Source organism: Mobula birostris, chromosome 11 (genome assembly GCF_030028105.1).
Source record: "Mobula birostris isolate sMobBir1 chromosome 11, sMobBir1.hap1, whole genome shotgun sequence".
Lineage (NCBI taxonomy): Eukaryota > Metazoa > Chordata > Chondrichthyes > Myliobatiformes > Myliobatidae > Mobula > Mobula birostris.
In genome coordinates, this window is record NC_092380.1 from 36,285,427 (window position 1) to 36,304,818 (window position 19,392).

Genomic DNA, 19,392 nt, shown 5'->3' on the forward strand with positions numbered 1-19,392 from the left:
ACAGAGGCTAGTACGCATGATGGAGTTAACTAATCTTACAAGTCTGCAACTTACTTCGATCTTGTGCAGTAGCCCCTCCCATACCAGACAGTGATGCAGTCAGTCAGAATACTCTACATGGTGCATTTGTAGAAGTCTTCGGGTCTCCTCAAACTCCTAATGAAATATAGTCGCTGTCTTTCCTTTTTTTTAGTTGCATACATATGTTGCATCCAGGTTAGATCCTCAGAGATATAGACACCGAGGAACTTGAAATTGCTCACTCTCTCTACTTCTGATCCCTCGCTGAAGATTGGCTTCTGTTCCCTCATTTTACCCTTTCTGAAGACCACAATAAGCTCTTTGGTCTTGCTGACACTAAATGCCAGGTTGTTGCTGCAACACTACTCTAAATGGTATCTCACTCCTGTATGTCCTTTCATCACCATCTGAAATTCCGAAAGCAATGGTTGTATCATCAGCAAATTTAAAGTTGGCATTTGAGCTGTGCCTAGCCACACCGTCATGGATATAGAGAGAGTAGAGTAGTGGGCTCAGCACACATCCCTGTGGTGTGCCAGTGTTGATTGCCGGCGAAGCGGAGATGTTACTTCCAATCCGCACAGATTGTGGTTTCTGTTGAGGAAGTCAAGGATCCAGTTGCAGAGGGAGGTACAGAGGCCCAGGTTCTGTAGCTTTTTAATCAGGACTGTAGGGATCATAGTATTAAATGCCGAACTATAGACAATAAACAGCATCCTGAAATAGGTATTTGCATTGTCCAGGTGATCCAAGGCTGTGTGGAGAGCCATTGAGATTGTGTCTGCTGTTGGCCAATTGTGGCCTTAGGCAAACTGTAGTGGGTCCAGGTCCTTCTTGATTCTAGGTGTTGACTCTAGCCATGACCAACTTCTCAAAGCATTTCACCACAGTAGATGTGAGTGCTACCAGACGATAGTCATTGAGGCAGCTCACGCTGCTCTTCTTGGGTTCCAAGGGTGGTCTAACCAGAGTTTTATAGAGTTGCAACCTCACGGCTGTTGAAATCACTGAAAATAAGAATATTGCAGAAGCTGGAAATCTGAAACTAAACTTAATGCTTCAGGCTGACGATCCCCCATCAGAAAGTTTCTTTTAAGTTCCATTGGCTGCAGACAGTAACTCCATTCCTCTCTCCCCAGATGCTGCATGACCTGCTGAGTGTTTTCAGCATTTTCTGGTTTGGAGACACAAAAGACTGCAGATGCTAGAACTGGGCTGCTTCTCTTTCCATAGATGCCGCCTGACCTGATGAGTTCCTCCAGCATCTTAGGCGTGTGTTGCTCAAGATTCCCAGAATTTGCAGAATTTCTTGTGCTTATAATAAATTCTGGAGGAACTCAGGCAGCATCAGTGGAGGCAGAGAGATGGACAGTGTTTTGAGTCGAGATCCTGCATCTGGACAGAATTCTCTGCTTTGGTTGAAGTGATAAAGAAAGGTAGCTTGCCAACATAGTTCTTTCTCAGTGAGGCCACACTTGGAAATTGTGTTCACTGTTAGTCACCTGTTGTAGGAAAAGATTTCATTAGCTGGAATGAGCGCAGGGGAGATATATGAGGAAATTGTTAGAACTCAAATGACTGAGTTACGGAGAGAAGTTGAGCAGGTTACATCAGTTTTCACTGGAGCATAGGAGAATGAGAGCAATCTTATAGAGCTGTATAAAATCACAAGGGGGTAGATAGGGTGAATGTACAAAGCCTTTTATCCCAGGGTTAGAGAATGAAAACCTACAGATTCTGGCTTCTTCCCTCTTCCTTTCCTGTCCTGATAAAAGGTCTCAGCCCAAAACATTAACTGTTTATTTCCTCCAGGATGCTGCCCGACCTACTGAGTTCCTCCAGCATTTTGTGTGTTGCTTTGAAGAACTGGAGGGCATAGGTTTAAAGTGAGAGTTGATAGGGACCCAAAGCAACAGTCTTTTCACCTAGTGGGTGGTCAGTATACGTAATGAGCTGCCAGAGGAAGAGGTTGTGGCAGGTACATTAACAAAATTTAACATGTACTTGGATGGTAAAGGCTCAGGGAAATATGGACCAAACATGGCAACTGGGACTAGCTCAGATGGGACTTTTGATCAGCATGGATGAATTGGGCTGAAATGCCTGTTTTCATGCTTTATGATTCTATGACTCTGATGGTGAAAGATGAAGGAGGTGGAGAGAGAAGCTTATGTGGGGGGGGGGAGGTGTTACCATCCCTCATAAAACCATGAGCTGTAGGTACAGAATTAGGCCATTCAGCCTATTCAATCTACTCTGCCATTCAATCATCTCTAACATCTTTTAAATCTCAACCTCATTTTCCTGCCTTCTCCCTATAACCTTTATACTTCCTTACCAATCAAAAGCCTATTGATCTCTGTCTTAATGACTTGCAGTGATTTCCATGGTAATAGAATGGATCCCTTGAGCTGTCAACCAATGGGAGCAACTGTTAGAGAAATGTCCACCAACCCTGAGCACTTCACCATCAGCAAATGAGTGCAGAGAAAAATAAAGCAATAACCCAAAGAAATCTTATTAAAAGGAGGCTGTTGAGTCACGGCTGTTTGCCTATGCATACCATACCTCATCAAGGAGAAGAGGAATGTATATTCCGGCTGTAGGGAGACACCACTTTCCAAATAGATATCCCTGCAATAGTAAATATGTAGTGAGTACAATGTTTCACCAACATTCCATATGTCTACAGTGATATAGGTTCTTTCCGATCTCTAACACCAGAGTCATGAAGAGGGGCAGGGACTCAGCACAGGTAACCAACTCGGCATCATGGTAGTGAAGCGGCTATTGCAAGGCCTTCCAGCGTGCCGGCTGTAAGGTTGCAGTTCGATTCCCCCTGTCGCCTGTAAGGAGTTTGTACATTCTCCCTGTGGCCAGGTGGGTTCCCTCCCACATTGCAAAGACGTAGCAGTTAGGGTTAGAAAGTGTTGCCGTGTTTACACTGGAAGTGTGGTCCCACTTGTGGGCTACCTCCAGCACTTCCCTCACACGAGCAGCTCATTTCACTCAATGTTTTAATGTTCACGTACATATGACAAAAAAAACTAATCTTTAACTGGTCTCAGTGCTGTAGATCATGAATAACCCCCTCTGTTTTCATTAAAAGACATTTCTGTCTTTCCTTTCACTGCATCCTGAAGCAGTTTACGGGCAATTAAATTTTTTTGAAGCTCCCCCCTCAAACAGTAATGTGTAATCATGTAACACACATAAAAGTTGCTGGTGAACGCAGCAGGCCAGGTAGCAGCTATAGGAAGAGGTACGGTCGACGTTTTCGGCCGAGACCCTTCGTCAGGTCAGGACAGACCCTTCGTTAGTCCTGACAAAGGGTCTCGGCCCGAAACGTGGACTGCACCTCTTCCTATAGCTGCTACCTGGCCTGCTGCTACCTGGCCTGCTGCCTTTTGTGTTCACCAGCAATTTTTACGTGTGTTGCTTGAAATTCCAGCATCTGCAGATTTCCTCGTCTTTGTGTAATCATGTGCTCACTTGTGTTAACTTAGTTCAAAGTTCAAGGTAAATTCCAGTTTAAGATGGCACTACAGAAGGTGGGCAACAACTTACTGGTGGTTCCCAAAGCAAGAAATACAACTAACTATTTTATTAACAACACTTTTTCTGTAAAATAAATTATGGTAAACGATCAGCACAAACAATGAAGAGGCTAGTGAATGTGAGGCTTTCTCAATGGTCGAGGCATGTGGGTGTGATGCAAAGTGGAGGCGAAGTCGAGGCATGTTCGAGAAGTGATTGGAACAAGATCGAGGCATGTTCGGGAAGTGATCACAGTGAGATCGAGGTATGTTCGAGAAATGGTCAGAGTGAGCTCAAGGCATGTTCAAGAAGGGGTCGGAGCAAGGTCAGCATGTTCGAGCAATGGTCAGAGTGAGGTCGAGACATGTTCGAGAAGTGGTCAGAGTGAGATCGAGGCATGTTTGAGAACTGGTCACAGCGAGGTCAAGGCATATTGAGACAGAGTTTGGGCGTGTGAAGTGGAGACAAGTCAGGGCGTGGAGTTTCAGAACCCAACTCCCTAAATTGAGAGAGAGATTTGATCGATCAAAGGCCAGGATGAATTGCAAATATCTGGTACAGGCTGGAACAAGATGGTGGGGTCTATTCCTTGCTTTAATAAGGAGTGGTTTCCAGTCTGGGTTGAACCAGGGTAGTTATGGTGAAGCTCAGTATCTTTAAACCATGGACTATCAGGAGAGACAAAGAGCAGGTGGTGCCAAGTGCAGAGTAGACCAGAGACAAGGATGGAGTTGAATAAAGAACCTTCACTAAAGGACTGGCTAGTAGTGAACTCAAGAACACGCACAGAGTAAACTCAGGACCAAGCAAAGGCAAACCAAAACAAAGGCAACTAAACCAGAGAAACAAAATAAGACAGAGCTGCCCTTGACTAAAACAAGGCACAGGTGAAAATAATCAACAAGTAATCATGGAAGGAGGATGTTTGGAGCCTGAAGGACTCAGGCACCCCACGCGCACCCCCCCCCCACCCCCGGTGACCAGTCCAAAGTATGACACTCCCCTTCGCCATCAGATTGCTGAACGGACAATGAACCTAGGAACACTGCCGCACTATTTTTGCTCTTAATTTGCACTGCATATTTATGTGTGTAATATATTCATATTCCTTATGGTTATTTATAGTAAATTTTATGTATTGCATTGCACTGCTATGCAAAACAACAAATTTCATGACATATGATAAGAAAGCCAATTTTGATTCTGATAGCCCGATTGGTAAATGATCTTGTACCGAGAAGCAATGTAAAGCAGCCACATTCCTTTGTTTTACCCCTTCAAATGAATGAGCTTGCTCACACTCACCTAATCTCACAACTGTGGATATCATGGTAGACACATCGCAATCGGTGGACCACAGAACTCTCTTCTTTATATGTAGCGGGGACTTCTTGCAATAAATCGTTAATGATTCTCACTAAGGATTTTGGGAAGATGCCTGTGTTGCCGCAGTGAATGCCCTATTGCAGGAGGACAACAGTGAGAAAGAGAGAAATATCAGTGAAGACACACGTAAAAGGATCATCATTTGCTAGAATGCTGCGGAGCTGGGTGATGCGGTGGTATTTATTTAGAGATACTGATCGAACAGGCCCTTCTGGCCTTTGAGCTGCACTACCCAGCAATCCCCAACTTAATCCGAGCCTAATCACAGGACAACTTACAATGACCAATTAACCTACTAACTTACAAACAAGAGAAAATCAACTTCAAATTTTCTGCATAATCACTCAAAGAGTTGAACTGCATGTGCATGTGATGAGAGCTGTATAACTCATTTCCTTCTACCGTAGGCCACGAATTTATCAATCACTTCTGCTGTGGACCACTTTCTGGAGGTCCAAGACGCCGACTTCTACAAAGAAGGGATCCGTATGCTCCCCGACCGCTGGACTACGTGTGTAAATGTAGGAGGGGATGATGTTGAAATTGACTTCTTCTACCTTAGGCCATGAACTTATCAATCACCCCTCGTAAGTGGGAATGGAGCTGAGGTTATCTCTCAGAGACTGAATGAGCCAAATGCCCTCATTCTATGAAATATTAGGATAAAGAACATCAAACTTATTGTAATTTGGAAGAAAAAAGAAATGAATGTGGAATAGGAAGGTCAGGAAGACAAGAGGATTCAAACTGAGATTATTGTCATGTGCACACATACACTGAAGTGTGGTTGCAACGAAAGATTTATTTACAACAGACCCAGGCTCTATACAGATTACAGCAGGCACAGGCTCCCATACAGATTACAGTAGACATGGGCCCCTATATAGATTACAAAGGAGGAAGTGTTTGCTGCCTTAAGGAAAATTAGGATGGATAAATCCGCAAGGCCAGACAAGGTTTTCCCTCAGATCCCGAGGGAGGCAAGTACAGAAATTGCAGGAGCCCTATAGAGATAGTTAAAAACACAAGAAAAGAGGAGAAGATGGTGGCGTGCCCGCGTGTGCGCAGCCCTTCGGTGAAAAATGATGTTGTATCTGTTAAATAGGGGCCGTGGACAATTCTGATTTGATGGAGAATGGACGTGAAAGCACAGAGGAACATCTGGAGAAATTTCGGAAACGCCCGTTCACTGCTGTCGTTACTGTGTGGTCGGGAATCTTTCAGAGGGTAGGCCTCAAAATCCCCGGCCTTGCCTGCTTTTGGCGACCGAGAAGGAGGTTGAATCGTTCGGACAGAGATGGCGCTCAGTACTCGGTGTGGAGAGCTGATCAGAGCTCGAAGTTTTCGGATGACTCAGAGTTGGATTGTGGTCAGCATGGCAGGGAGAGTTTTTCTGCCTTCTTCCGTCTGCGTGAGATGTGGGACATTTGAGAAACTTAGAACTTTACTGTACTCATGGACTTCTTCATCAAGTTATGGTATTGTGCACTATTGTAACTATATCTTATAATTATGTCGTTTTGTCAGCTTTTTCAGTCTTGGTCTGTCCTGTGTTTTGTGATATCACACCGGAGGAAACAATGTATCGTTTCTTAATGCATGCATTACTAAATGACAATAAAAGAGGACTACGTGTCTTCATAATCTAAATCTGCAGATGGTGGAAGTCCAAAGCAAAACACACAAAATGCTGGAGGAAATCAACAGGCCAGGCAGCATCAAAGGAAAAGGGTAAACAGCTGATGTTTCAGGCTGAGACTCTTCTTCAGGACTGAGAGGGAAGGGACGAAGTGCCTGAATTTGGAAGGTGGTGGGAGAGGAAAAGAGGCCAGCTGGAAGATGATAGGTGAAACCAGGTGGGTGGGGAAGGTCAAGGACTAGAGAAGGAAGAATCTGATAGGACTGGAGAATGGACAATAGGAGAAAGGGAAGGGGGGACCCAGGGAGAAGTAATAGGTGGGTGAGAAGATCGGAGTGGGGAATGGGGGCTGGTGGGGAATTGAAATACCTGCCATCAGGTTGGAGGGTACCCAGACAAAATCTCAGGTGTTGCTCCTCCACCCTGAGGGTGGCCTCATTTTGATACAAGAGGATTGACACATTGGAAAGGGAACTGAAATACATGCCATCAGGTTGGAGGGTACCCAGACAAAATCTCAGGTGTTGCTCCTCCACCATGGTGAAAATGTGGCAGTTAGGGCAGAGAATTGGAAGTTATTGAGGAGATCAAGGACATGAGAAGAATCGCAGATGTAAGTGGGAAGGGAATGAACCAAGGGGAAATAGAATTGAGTCAAGAGATGAGAACACGAGTTCAGTAGGGCAGGAGCAGGCAGAGACAATAGCCCTACCCGGACAGTCCAGTTTCTGGATCTTGGGTAGGAGGTAGAACCAAGCAGTGCGGGATAAGGGAACCATGAGTTTGGTGGCGAGGGTAGGGAGTTCTCCAGAGTGGATAAGGTCAGTGATAGTGTCAGAGACAGATTTTTGGTGGTGTGGAGTGGAGTTCTCCTCAAGGAGTAGGTATGAGTTAGTGTCTGAGAGTTGCCATCGGGCCTCAGCATGTAAGGATATTTGCCTCTTGTGCTCTGTGCTGTTCTACTAGGCAAGGTGGGCATGTTATGTTGGTGTTGGAGTGTGTGCCAGCTGCACCCAGCTCATACTTAGGTGTGTTGGTGGTTAATACAAATGATGCATTTGATTGTACATTTCCATGTGATAAATCTGAATTCTGAGAATCTGAAGCCATGGCAGAATCATTAGGAGTCTTTGATATGTCACCAAAGACTCTAGCAGATTTGTACAGATATACAGTGGAGAGCATTCTGACTGGTTGCATCACCATCTGGTATGGAGAGGCTACAATGCACTGATCCAGAGAGACTGCAGAGGGTTATGGAGTCAGCCAGCTCCAAGCCTCCCTACCACTGAGAGCACCTTCAAAAGGTGGTGTCTCAAGAAGGCAACATCCATTGATAAATATCTTTACTATCTGGGACACGTTCTCCCCTCATTACTACCATTGGGGAAGAGGTACAGGAGCTTAACCACAAATGCTCAATGTCCTAGTCATGGCTTCTTCTCCTCCACCATCAGATTCCTCTTTTGCACTATTTGTTTTTTTTTGTAACGCATTGTAATTTTTCATCTTGCACTGTACTGCTGCTGCAAAATAACAAATTTCATAACATATGTCAATGGTATTAAACCGGATCCTGATTCTGAAGAGTCAGCAAAATGTAGGGTGAAAGGCCTAACTTTACCCTTTCTCCATCAAAGCCAGGTATTTTACACCCAGGATGCAAACTGGTGACCCTCAGCATGGTTCACTGAGTCCAAAGGTACATGCCCCACTCCAGAGTTTTGGGGAGATTTTCGCAAATGAAATGGTGGAAGCACCTTACGTTTCAGAAAAGCCATAGCAACTGATTTATTGAACACCAAAAAACTGAACTCAAAACCTGCTAAAAACTCTTCTTGTAATTATGTCATCATGTCAGACCAGGCTCTTAAAATGAAACTCCAACAGTGTCGGTGGTTGTGAATTTTGTACAAACCCCATTTCCAGAAAAGTTGGGATATTTTCCAAAATGCAATAAAAACAAAAATCTGTGATATATTAATTCACGTGAACCTTTATTTAACTGACAAAAGTACAAAGAAAAGATTTTCAATAGTTTTACTGACCAACTTAATTGCATTCTGTAAACATACACAAATTTAGAATTTGATGGCCGCAACACACTCAACAAAAGTTGGGACAGAGGCATGTTTACCATTGTGTTACATCACCTTTCCTTTTAATAACACTTTTTAATCATTTTGGAACTGAGGATACTAATTGTAGTAGATTTGCAATTGGAAATTTTGTCCATTCTTGCTTGATATAAGACTTCAGCTGCTCAACAGTCCGTGGTCTCCGTTGTCTGATTCTCCTCTTCATGATGTGCCATACATTTTCAATAGGAGATAGATTTGGACTGACAGCAGGCCAGTCAAGCACATGCACTCTGTGTCTACAAAGCCACGCTGTTGTAGCCCGTGCAGAATGTGGTCTGGCATTGTCCTGCAGAAATAAGCATGGACATCCCAGGATGAGACATCGCCTTGATGGCAACATATGTCTCTCTAAAATCCTAATATACGCCTCAGAGTCAATGGTACCTTCACATACATGAAAGTCACCCATGCCGTGGGCACTGATGCACCCCCATACCATCACAGATGCCGACTTTTGCACCTTTCGGTGATAACAATCTCGATGGTCGTTTTCATCTTTGGCACGGAGACTCGATGCCCGTTTTTCCCGAAACTAGCTGAAATGTGGACTCATCTGACCACAGCACACGATTCCACAGTCTTTCAATCCATCTGAGATGAGCTCGGGCCCAGAGAACTCACTGGCGTTTCTGCACAGAGTTGATGTATGGCTTCCTCCTTGCGTAATACAGTTTTAGGTTGCATTTCTGGATGCAGCGACGGACTGTGTTGAGTGACAATGGTTTTCCGAAATACTCCCGAGCCCAGGTGGCTATAATTGTCATAGTAGCATGACGGTTTCTTTGGCAGTCCCGCCTGAGGGCTCGAAGATCACGCGCATTCAACAGTGGTTTCCGACCTTGACCTTTACGCACTGAGATGTCTCTGAATTCTCTGAATCTTTTCACAATATTATGTACTGTAGATGTTGAAAGACCTAAATTCTCTGCAATCTTGCATTGAGAAATGCTCCTTTTGAACTGACTAACAATTCTCTCATGAATTTTGGCACAAAGGGGTGAGCCATGACCCATCCTTGCTTGCAAAGACTGAGCCTTTGATGGACGCTACTTTTATACCCAGTCATGATACCTCATCTGCTACCAATTAGCCTGCTTAATGTGGAGTCTTCCAAACCAGTGTTACTTGAATAGTCTGTGCACTTTTCAATCTTATTTTAACTCTGTCCCAACTTTTGTTGAGTGTGCTGCAGCCATCAAATTCTAAATTTATGTATATTTACAAAACACAATTAAGTTGGTCAGTAAAACTATTGAAAATCTTTTCTTTGTACTTTTGTCAGTTAAATAAAGGTTCACGTGAATTAACATATCACAGATTTTTGTTTTTATTGCATTTTGGAAAATATCCCAACTTTTCTGGAAATGGGGTTTGTACATTTCCACCAATTACATCACCCTACACTTGAGCCCAAGAAGCTCGGTTAATTCTCCATGGCAGAAGTTGTCACTCTGGCTTGGAATGACATTATCATGATATCCTGCATGCCAAATATTTAAACAATGTTAATCAGCAGAACCCTCATGTATCTGAATATGATACTTGATGGTTTGAAAGTCTGCTTGTTATTTTTGTGACACAAGATACTTCAGGATCTGTTGTGTATCTGCCACAGCTGTCGACTACCTTCTTAATGGAAATAGTTCATGCTCTTTCCTCATGGAATGTACAGAGTTCTGTGGGAGCCAGAATGTACATAAAGTACATGTATTGTCAATAGCTTTCTGAAACTGGCTGCTGTCCACAGCACTCAACTAAAGGAGTTTCAAATGCATTAAAAACTATAACCCTGTTGGCTCTCAAAACACATAAAACTTGGGAACAAGGACAAGATTTGGAAGTGGAGAAGCAAATGAAAGTAAAGGGCCCTCACTGTAGAGAAACTATAAAGATTGAACTGTTGGAAAGTTTCATTGTCAAAGGGTTTAATATTAAAGGGAGGAAAGGGGCTTGTTTGGCTGTCATTGTTTTGTTGACTGTTGTGTTCTATGTTGTTCTGCCGAGCAACATGGGCATGTTCTGTTGATGCTGGAATGTGTGGTGACACTTGAGGGCTGCCCACAGCACACCCTAGGGAGTTGGTTATTAATACAAACAAAGCATTATGCTTCATGCTTTGATGTATGTGTAAGAATAAATTTGAATAAGGTGATGGTGATACCATTGATTGTGAACAGCAGATAGTTAGATTCCTTTGGAGGAGATGGTCATTACATACAACTGTGATGCAAAATACGACTTGCCTCTTACCAGCCAGTTTCTGTATATCAGTTGGTATACACAGGGTGGTAAAGAAGTCAAATAGTGTGCTCTTCATTCTCATTTGGCACAATCTTCATTAGTCGAGCCATTGAGTTTAAGAGTCACAAATCTCTGATGAGGCCACATCTGGAGTACTGCATTCATTTCTGGTTGCCTCATTGCAATTAGGATGCGGAGGTTGTGAAGAGAGTTTACCAGGATACTGCCTGGATTGGGGGATGTGTTATAAGTAAACTGAGGCTGTTTTCTCTGGAATGGTGGAGACGGAATGGAGATTTGATAAAAGTTTATAAAATTATGCGAGGCGTAGGTAGATAGCCAGTATAATTTTTTGCCCCCAGGATTGAAATATGTAATACTACAGGGCATGGATTTAAGGTGAGAGGGGGAAAGTACAATGCACCTTGACCCAGTATCACCCTGACCCTGGGGCACCATTACTCAGTTACTATTTGACCCAGGCGAGAGGGAAAAGTGCAACAGGGCATATGCAAGACAATTTTATTCTTACAGAATGGCGGGTGCCTGGAATACATTGCTAAGGGTGGTGGTGGAAGCAGACAGTACTGAAGCATTTAGGAGACCCTTAGATAGGCACATTAATATGCAGAGAAGTGAGGGATATGGTCAAGCTGCAAGGAAAAGGGATGAGATTAATAAGGAGTCATTGGTTTAAATTGTGTGGCACAACTTCATGGACCAAAGGGCCTATTCTGTGCTGGACTTCGATGTTCTACATATCTAGGTCTTTTTGAACAAAGGTACATGCTGAGGAGCTTCGAAGGAAACTAAACAACCACTGACAAGCATCACAACCTCTGACGTTATGACAAAAGGAAGGTAATTGGTGAGGTAGCTAAAGATGATTAGGCCTAAGACTGCTGCCCTGAGGAGACCTGGGAGATTCAATGCTGTCACCAGAAAATGGATCACTTTTCCAGCAGTAGGAAAACATTAAACATTTATCACCTGCAGCAACATGATTTACTCAAACACCAGTATTTCTAAACGGTCCCCAAGGAAGTCACATCAATTGACAGACTAGTTTGCGAAATGGAATTATGTTTTCAGAAATTCATTTTGCTTTAATGAGAGCTGAATTTTCTCTCAAAAGTTAATAACTGGGCAGCTACAACTGTATCATTCAAAAAGCACTTGGTTAGGAGCTTGGAAGGGCTGGGCTTGGAGTGATATGGGACTAGCTGGGAGGACAGCATGGAAGAGTTGGGCTGAAGGGTCTGTATCAGTGCTGTATTGCTCTATATCTCTATGTCTGCACATGCATGGGAAGGAGAAAATTCCCTCTTCTTTCCCTCACATTGAGCAGAAGGTACAAGACCCTTAATGCATGTACAGTACCATCAGGTTTAAGGACGGCTTCTATCCTGCTGTTGTAAATTATTGAATGGACCCCCTAGAGCAAATAAATGTACTCTTTACCTCACAATGAACCTCACTATGACCCTGCACTGCACTTTCTCTGTAATTGTAACACCTTAGCCTGCATTCTGTGATTGTTTTCAATTTTATTACTTCAGTGCACTGATGTGATGCAATGATCTGTACAGATGGCATGCAAAACAAAGATTTTCACTGTACCTCAGCACATGTGATAATAGTAAACCAATTTACCCCTTCATCTTATAATGTTCAAAAGTATCATTCCTGCCACATTTTAGCAGTGAGCACATCAGCAATTCAGGACAGGTAGCCAGATTCAACCTCTAATCCATCTATACATCAGCAGGCTCAACAACAGCTTCTACTCTGTTTTTACACAAAGTACAAAGTACATTTACTATCAAAGTACAGATATGTCACCATATGCGACCCTGAGATTTATTTTCTTCTGGTCGTAATAAATTCATAATAGAATCAATGGAAGAGCACACCAACTTGGGCATTTAACCAGCATGCAAAAGACAACAAACTGTGCAAATACAAGAATAAATAATAATAATAAACAACTAAGTAATAAAGATTGAGAACATTGTGAAGAGTCAGATCATACAATAAGACGATTGACTGGACTCCTGACCTCATTATTTCATGCACTTTACTGTCCACCTGCATTGCACTTTCTCAGTAGCTGTTGTACTTCTTTCTGCATTCTGACTGTTTAACTTGTTCCACCTCACTGCACTGTGCAATTAATTGGTTCGCATGCAAACCAAGCTTTTCACTGTCCCTTGGTGCACGTGACATACTAGATCAATTCCAGTGGAGAGATATTAATCTCTGTGGTAATACAAATGATTACACAGTGCTGCTACTGATTTCTCCCAATAGTCCCCTGACCAGTTGATCTTCTGTTCAACATATACAAAATGCTTGAGGAAGGTTAACAAGTCAAGCAGCACCTATGGAGTAGAATAAGTAGTCAACATATCATGCTGAAGCCCATCATTAGAACTCATCTCAGCCCAAAACGTCAACTGTTTTTTCCCCCTCCATAGATGACTTGCTGAGTGCTGCTTAAAATTTTCATCATCTGCAGAATCTCTTGTATTTATGACCTTCCGTTCAGAGATGTTGAAGGTTATTGTCATTGAACCTACACATGTATACAGCTAAAGGAAACAACATTTCTCTGGGACCATGGTGGAAAACACAGTACATGATCACATACAGTACACAAAATAATATTAACAGATAATAGAAAATATTCTATAGATGTACTGTACAGGTTGTTGTAAAGTGTATATGTGACATATAGTTAAACATACAACAATGTAATGCTACTGGCACTGTCAGAAATAATGTGGACTGAGTGGTAATGGCTAGAGTTTCTGGGGGAAATTCGGAAAGTGCAGGGCGGATACATCCCAAAGGGAAGCCAAAAACAGCATAAAAGCAAAAGAGAGGGCACATAATATAGCAAAAATTACTGGGAAGTTAGAGGATTGGGAAGATTTTAAAAATCAACAGAGGCAACTAAAAACCATAAGAGAAGATAAGATGAAATATGAAGTTAAGCTAGCCAAATATAAAAGAGGATACCAAATGTTTTTTTCAGGAATATAAAAAGTAAAAGAGAGGCGAGAGTGGATATTGGACTGCTGGAAAATGATGCTGGAGAGGTAGTAATGGGGAACAAAGAAATAGTGGATAAAATTAATAAGTATTTTGCATCAGTCTTCACTGAGGAAGACACAATCATTATGCCAGAAATTCAAGAGCATTAGGGGGCAGAATTGAGTGTAGATACTATTGCTAAGGAGAAGGTACTTGGGAAGCTGAAAGGTCTGGAGATAAATAAGTCACCTGGACTAGAAGGACTATACCCCAAGATTCTGAAAGAGGTGGCTGAAGAGATTGTGGAGGCAGTAGTAACGATCTTCCAAGAATCACTAGATTCCGGAGGTTCAGTCATTCGACATCCAAGAAGAGGTATCAATTGGATTGGAGATTGGTTTTGTGGGAGAAGCCAGAGAGTGCTTGTAGATGGTTGCCTCTCTGACTGGAGGCCCGTAACTAGTGGTGTGCCACAGGGATCAGTGCTGGGTCTAATGTTGTTTGTCATCTGTATAAAAATGTGGATAACTGGGTCAGCAAATTTGTGGATGAAACCAAGATTGGGGGTGGATAGCAAGGATGTGAATCAACTGGAAAAATGGGCTGAAAAATGGCAGATGGAACTTAATGCAGACAACTGTGAGGTGTTGCACTTCGGTATGATCAACCAGAGTAGGTCTCACACATTGAACGGTAGGGCACTGAGGAGTGTGGTAGAACAAAAGGATCTGCAAATATAGGTCCATAATTCATTGAAAGTGGTGTCACAGACATAGGGTCGTTAAGAAAGCTTTTGGCATATTGGCCTTCATAAATCAATTTATTGAGTACAGGAGGTGGGATGTTATGTTGAAGTTGTATAAAAGGTTGATGAGGCCTAATTTGGAGTATTATGTGCAGTTTTGATCACCTAACTACAGGAATGATGTAAGTAAGGTTGAAAGAGTGCAAAGAAAATTTAAAAAGATGTTACTGCATCTGGAAGTCCTGAGGTATAAGGAAAGATTGAATAGGTTAGGACTTTATTCCTTGGAATGTAGAAGACCGAGGAGATTTGATAGAGGTATACAAAATTATGAGGGGGATAGATAGGTTTAAATGCAAGCAGGCTTTTTCCACTAAGATTGGGTGGGACTACAACCGGAAGTCATGGGTTATGGGTGAAAGGTGAAAAGTTTAAGAACATGACGGGGAACTTCTTTACTCAGCAGGTCGTGAAGTGTGGAATGAGCTACCAGCAAAGGTGGTGCATGCGAGCTGCATTTCAATGTTTAAAAGAAATTTTGATAGGTATGTGGATGGTAGAGGTATGGAGGGCTATGGTCTCAGTGCAGATCGATGGGAGTAGGCAGTTTAAATGGTTTTGACATGGACTAGATGGGCTGAAGGGCCTGTTTCTCTGCTGTGCTTTTCTATGGCTATAACTAAGACTGGAAATTTGCAAATGTCACCCCACTCTTAAAGATGGGAGGGAGGCAGCAGAAAGGAAATTATAAGCCAGTTAGCCTGATTTCAGTGGTTGAGAAGATGTTGGAATTTATTATTAAGGATGAAGTTTCAGGGTACTTGGAAGTGCATGATAAGCAGACCAAAGTTAGCATGCTTTCCTTAAGGGGAAATCTTGCCTGACAAATTGGTTGGAATTGTTTAGGAAAACCAGGTGAGATAGGCAAAGGAGAGTCAGTGGATGATGTTTACTTGGATTTTCATAAAAATTTTGACAAGGTGCCACACATGAGACTGCTTAACAAGATACGAGCCTTTGTTATTAAAGGACAGACACCAGTATGGATAGAAGATTGGCTGATGGGCAGGAGAATAAATGGGGCCTATTCTAGCTGGTTGGCTGCGAGTGACAAGTGGTGTTCTGCAGGGAGCGGTATGGGTTCCACTTATACTCATGTTATTTATCAATGATTTCGATGATGGAATTTATGGCTTTGTGGCCAAGTTTGAAGACAACACAAAGATAGGTGGAGGGGCAAGTAGTGTTGAAGAAGAAGGAATTCTGCATAGGTACTTGAAGATTGAGAGAATGGGAAGAATGGTATGGATTATTTTCTAACTGGGGATCAAAATTCAAAAATCAGAGATACAAGGGGATTTGGAAGTCCTCTTTCAGGTTGAGATGGTGGTGAGGAGGCAATGTTAGTATTCCTTTTGAGAGGACTAGAATACAAAAGCAAGGATGTAATGCTGAGGCTTTATAAGGCATTGGTCAGACCGCATTTGGCATGTCGTGAGGAGTTTTGAGCCCCTTATCTAAGAAAAGATGTGCTGGCATTGGAGAGGGTTCTATCACGAGACTGATCCCAGGAATGAAAAGGATAACTAATGAGGAGTGTTTGATGGCTCTGGGCCTGTACTTCTTGGAGTTTAGAAGAATCAGGGGAATCTCAGTGAGACCTATGAATATTGAAGAGAATGTGGAGAGAATGATTCCTATAACGGTCGAGTCTAGGACCAGAGAGCACAGCCTCAGAATAGAGGGATGTCCATTTAAATCAGCATTTAGAAGGAATTTCTTTAGCCAGATGGTGGTGAATCTGTGGAATTCATTGCTGTGGTCAGCTGCGGAGGTCAAGTCATTGAGTATATTTAAACAGAGGTGATAGATTCTTAATTAGTCAGGGCGCCAAAGTTTACGGGAAGAAGGCAGGAGAATGGGATTGAGAGGAATAATAAATCAGCCATAATGGACTGGTAGAGCAGACTTGATGGGCTGAATGGCCTAATTCTGCTCATATGTTTTATGATCTTATGGTAACAGGGTGTTCAGAAGTCTAACAGTCTGGGGAAACAAGCTATTACCCATCTTAACAGTCCATGTTCTTATACTCTGGTATCTTCTGCCTGATGTTAGAATGAATTTTTGAGAGTTGGTAATGACTCCACTTATCAGCCAAGGTCTGAACATCACCCAGTTCTGGCTACACACATTTACCACACAGAAATCCACAGTACAATGTCCTGTTGCCAACTTATCCTGATAAATGAACACTGTCTGCTTTAGCATCATGCTTACCTCCAACCATTGTTCGTTTACTTTGTTTAGCAGATAGATAATGTCGCCAGCCTTGAACGTCAATTCCAGGTCATTTTCCCCAGTAAAATTATACAGAGCCTGTGGGAATAAAGAGAGAGAGGCCAGTGCTTCAGCAAGGAAGAACATCTGTAAAGCACACTATATGGGAAAAAAATAAACCACGCTCACGTTGCCGTGGCAGGTTCGGATTTAGATTCAGATTCATTTACCACACACACTGTACGTTGAAGCACACCCAGTGAAATGCGCTATTTGCGTTAACAGCCTGAAGTTGGGCTGGGGGCACAAGTATCACCACACATTCTGGCACCAACAGAGCATGCTCACAGGAATGGGATCACTGAAATCAGGGATGGCTCAAACAGCCCCAGTGTGCCCCGTAACGTTTTACAGCCCCACAGGCCATGTGAAACGTTCTCCTCTTCTGACTGTGCATCCAACACACCTTCCCCTCCCCACTCTGCCTTCAGCCACATGAATACCATCCACCGAAAGGTCGTCCCTCCTCTACCTCTCTCTATTGTCACCAATTAACTGGACTCTGGAGACTTGTTTACGTTCTTTATTGTGTTCAAGGTGAGCAGCACGGCCCCTGCCTCCACACTGTTCTGAAGTCATTTCATACGGAATTGATGAGCAGTTATGGATTTGTTAAACTGAGTATATTCAAATTTCTTGTTTGCATATTCAATCATCATTCACAATACAGGGATTAAAGTCAATAGGGGTCTGCCAGCTGACAACTGATGATTCTTTGAAGTTAGTAACCTAATTGTCCCCTCCTTAGTGTGTGTGTCTTCCACTGTTCTGTTACATCCTTGTCTTGTCTCCACATGCCAAGTGGCTCCGGTCCCCTGCTGTGTGAAGAGAAGCAATGGTTTCTTACCTGCAAAGACCTTTCTTTGACTGCATCCTACTGTAAACTATGCTCCCCGGGACATTATCTTAACCCCTACTTTGCTGCAACATCCACACCTCTTCTTCATTAAGACCCTCCTTATGACTTTGCCCAAGATTTTGATCACCCTTCTTAGCTCACTACCACATTTTCCCTGCTTTAGCTTCCTTAGTTGGTCTGAGATTGTTTTTAATTCCTATCTCCATTCCCATTTTGACATGTCAGTCCATGGCCACTTCTTTTGCCATGATAAGGCCACTCTCAGGGTGGAGGAGCAACACCTCATATTCCCTCTAGGTAGCCTCCAACCTGATGGCATGAATATCAATTTCTCCTTCTGGTAACTTTTTTTCTCTTCTTTACTTTTCCCTTCCCCTTCCATCTTCCATGCCCCACTCTTGTCTCTTACCTCTTCTCCTCACCTGCCAATACCTCACCCTCTTGCCCCTCCTTCTTCCCTTTCTCCCATGGTCCAGTCTCCTCTCCTATCGGAGTATCTCCAGCACTGTGTGTGTGCGTGTGTGTGTGCGTGTGAGAGAGAGAGAGAGATGTGCACATTCTGAAAGCCACAGCTATCTATCTGTATCTAATTCTGAAACCACTGCCTGTAGACAAAACCTCGTCAGCTGATGAGTTAGAGACAGGGTGTATGATCAAGCTCAGGTCAAATATTCTATTGTATTAAACATCATTAATTTGAAGAGTGCAGGAACTAGAATTTAATCAAAACCACAGCAACTCCTCTCAACAAAAGCGGGCTAATTTCTGGAAAATAAAAGCAATGTTGAGGGTAGTATTATAAAAATGAGAAATATAAAGTGTGTTGGGCAATTGAACAGAATGTAAAACACTGTTTGGAAACTTTTGTTAAATTTGGCAATGCTTGAGGTGGAATCCATAATTCACTGAACATTACATTAATCACTACACTGCCATGCCACCCTAAAGCCCACTCTTACAATAGATTCTCAAGATGCACCAAATGGCTGCTCGATTAAGTGTGAAACTATAGTCTCTTATTTTCTGATTAGATTCCACTTTGGCTGGGAGAGTCTATCGATTCATTTCTGCCTAAGGACACAGCAACTGCAAAGGACTACTGATTGCAGTCCAAGAAGACTGCTGAATTTTCCATCATATACAAAGGAATACTGTGCATGCTCTGGCTAGCATTACAATTTAATCCCACTGAAACGTGCTATTGCCTGGAGATTATCTAAACTCATTTACAGCATGTGTTATAAAAAGTAACAACCATTAACCTTATATTTGCTTCATTGCTAATCTTTCAGAATCATAGTGACAGGGCACAGAAAAAGGCCCTACTACTCACCCTGCCCATTGTATCCTCATAACCAGAGGTTCCCAAACTTTTTTGGGTTACTAACCTCTTGGCTCCCAGAACCTACTTCTCTTTTTCTGGCCTTTACATAAAAACTATGAGGAA

General features: G+C 42.7%; 1 protein-coding gene across 1 annotated transcript in view; it reads right to left on the reverse strand.

Moving 5' to 3' along the window:
• Positions 1-19,392, reverse strand: part of ncf4 (neutrophil cytosolic factor 4) — a 95,200-nt gene that overhangs the window by 14,890 nt on the left and 60,918 nt on the right. The window contains exons 7-9 of the mRNA XM_072272099.1: positions 17,027-17,125; positions 4,864-5,018; positions 2,590-2,655 (exon numbers count right to left, since the gene is read on the reverse strand). Coding sequence (XP_072128200.1) covers positions 2,590-2,655; positions 4,864-5,018; positions 17,027-17,125 — 320 coding nt within the window. The remainder of the gene's footprint in view (positions 1-2,589; positions 2,656-4,863; positions 5,019-17,026; positions 17,126-19,392) is intronic.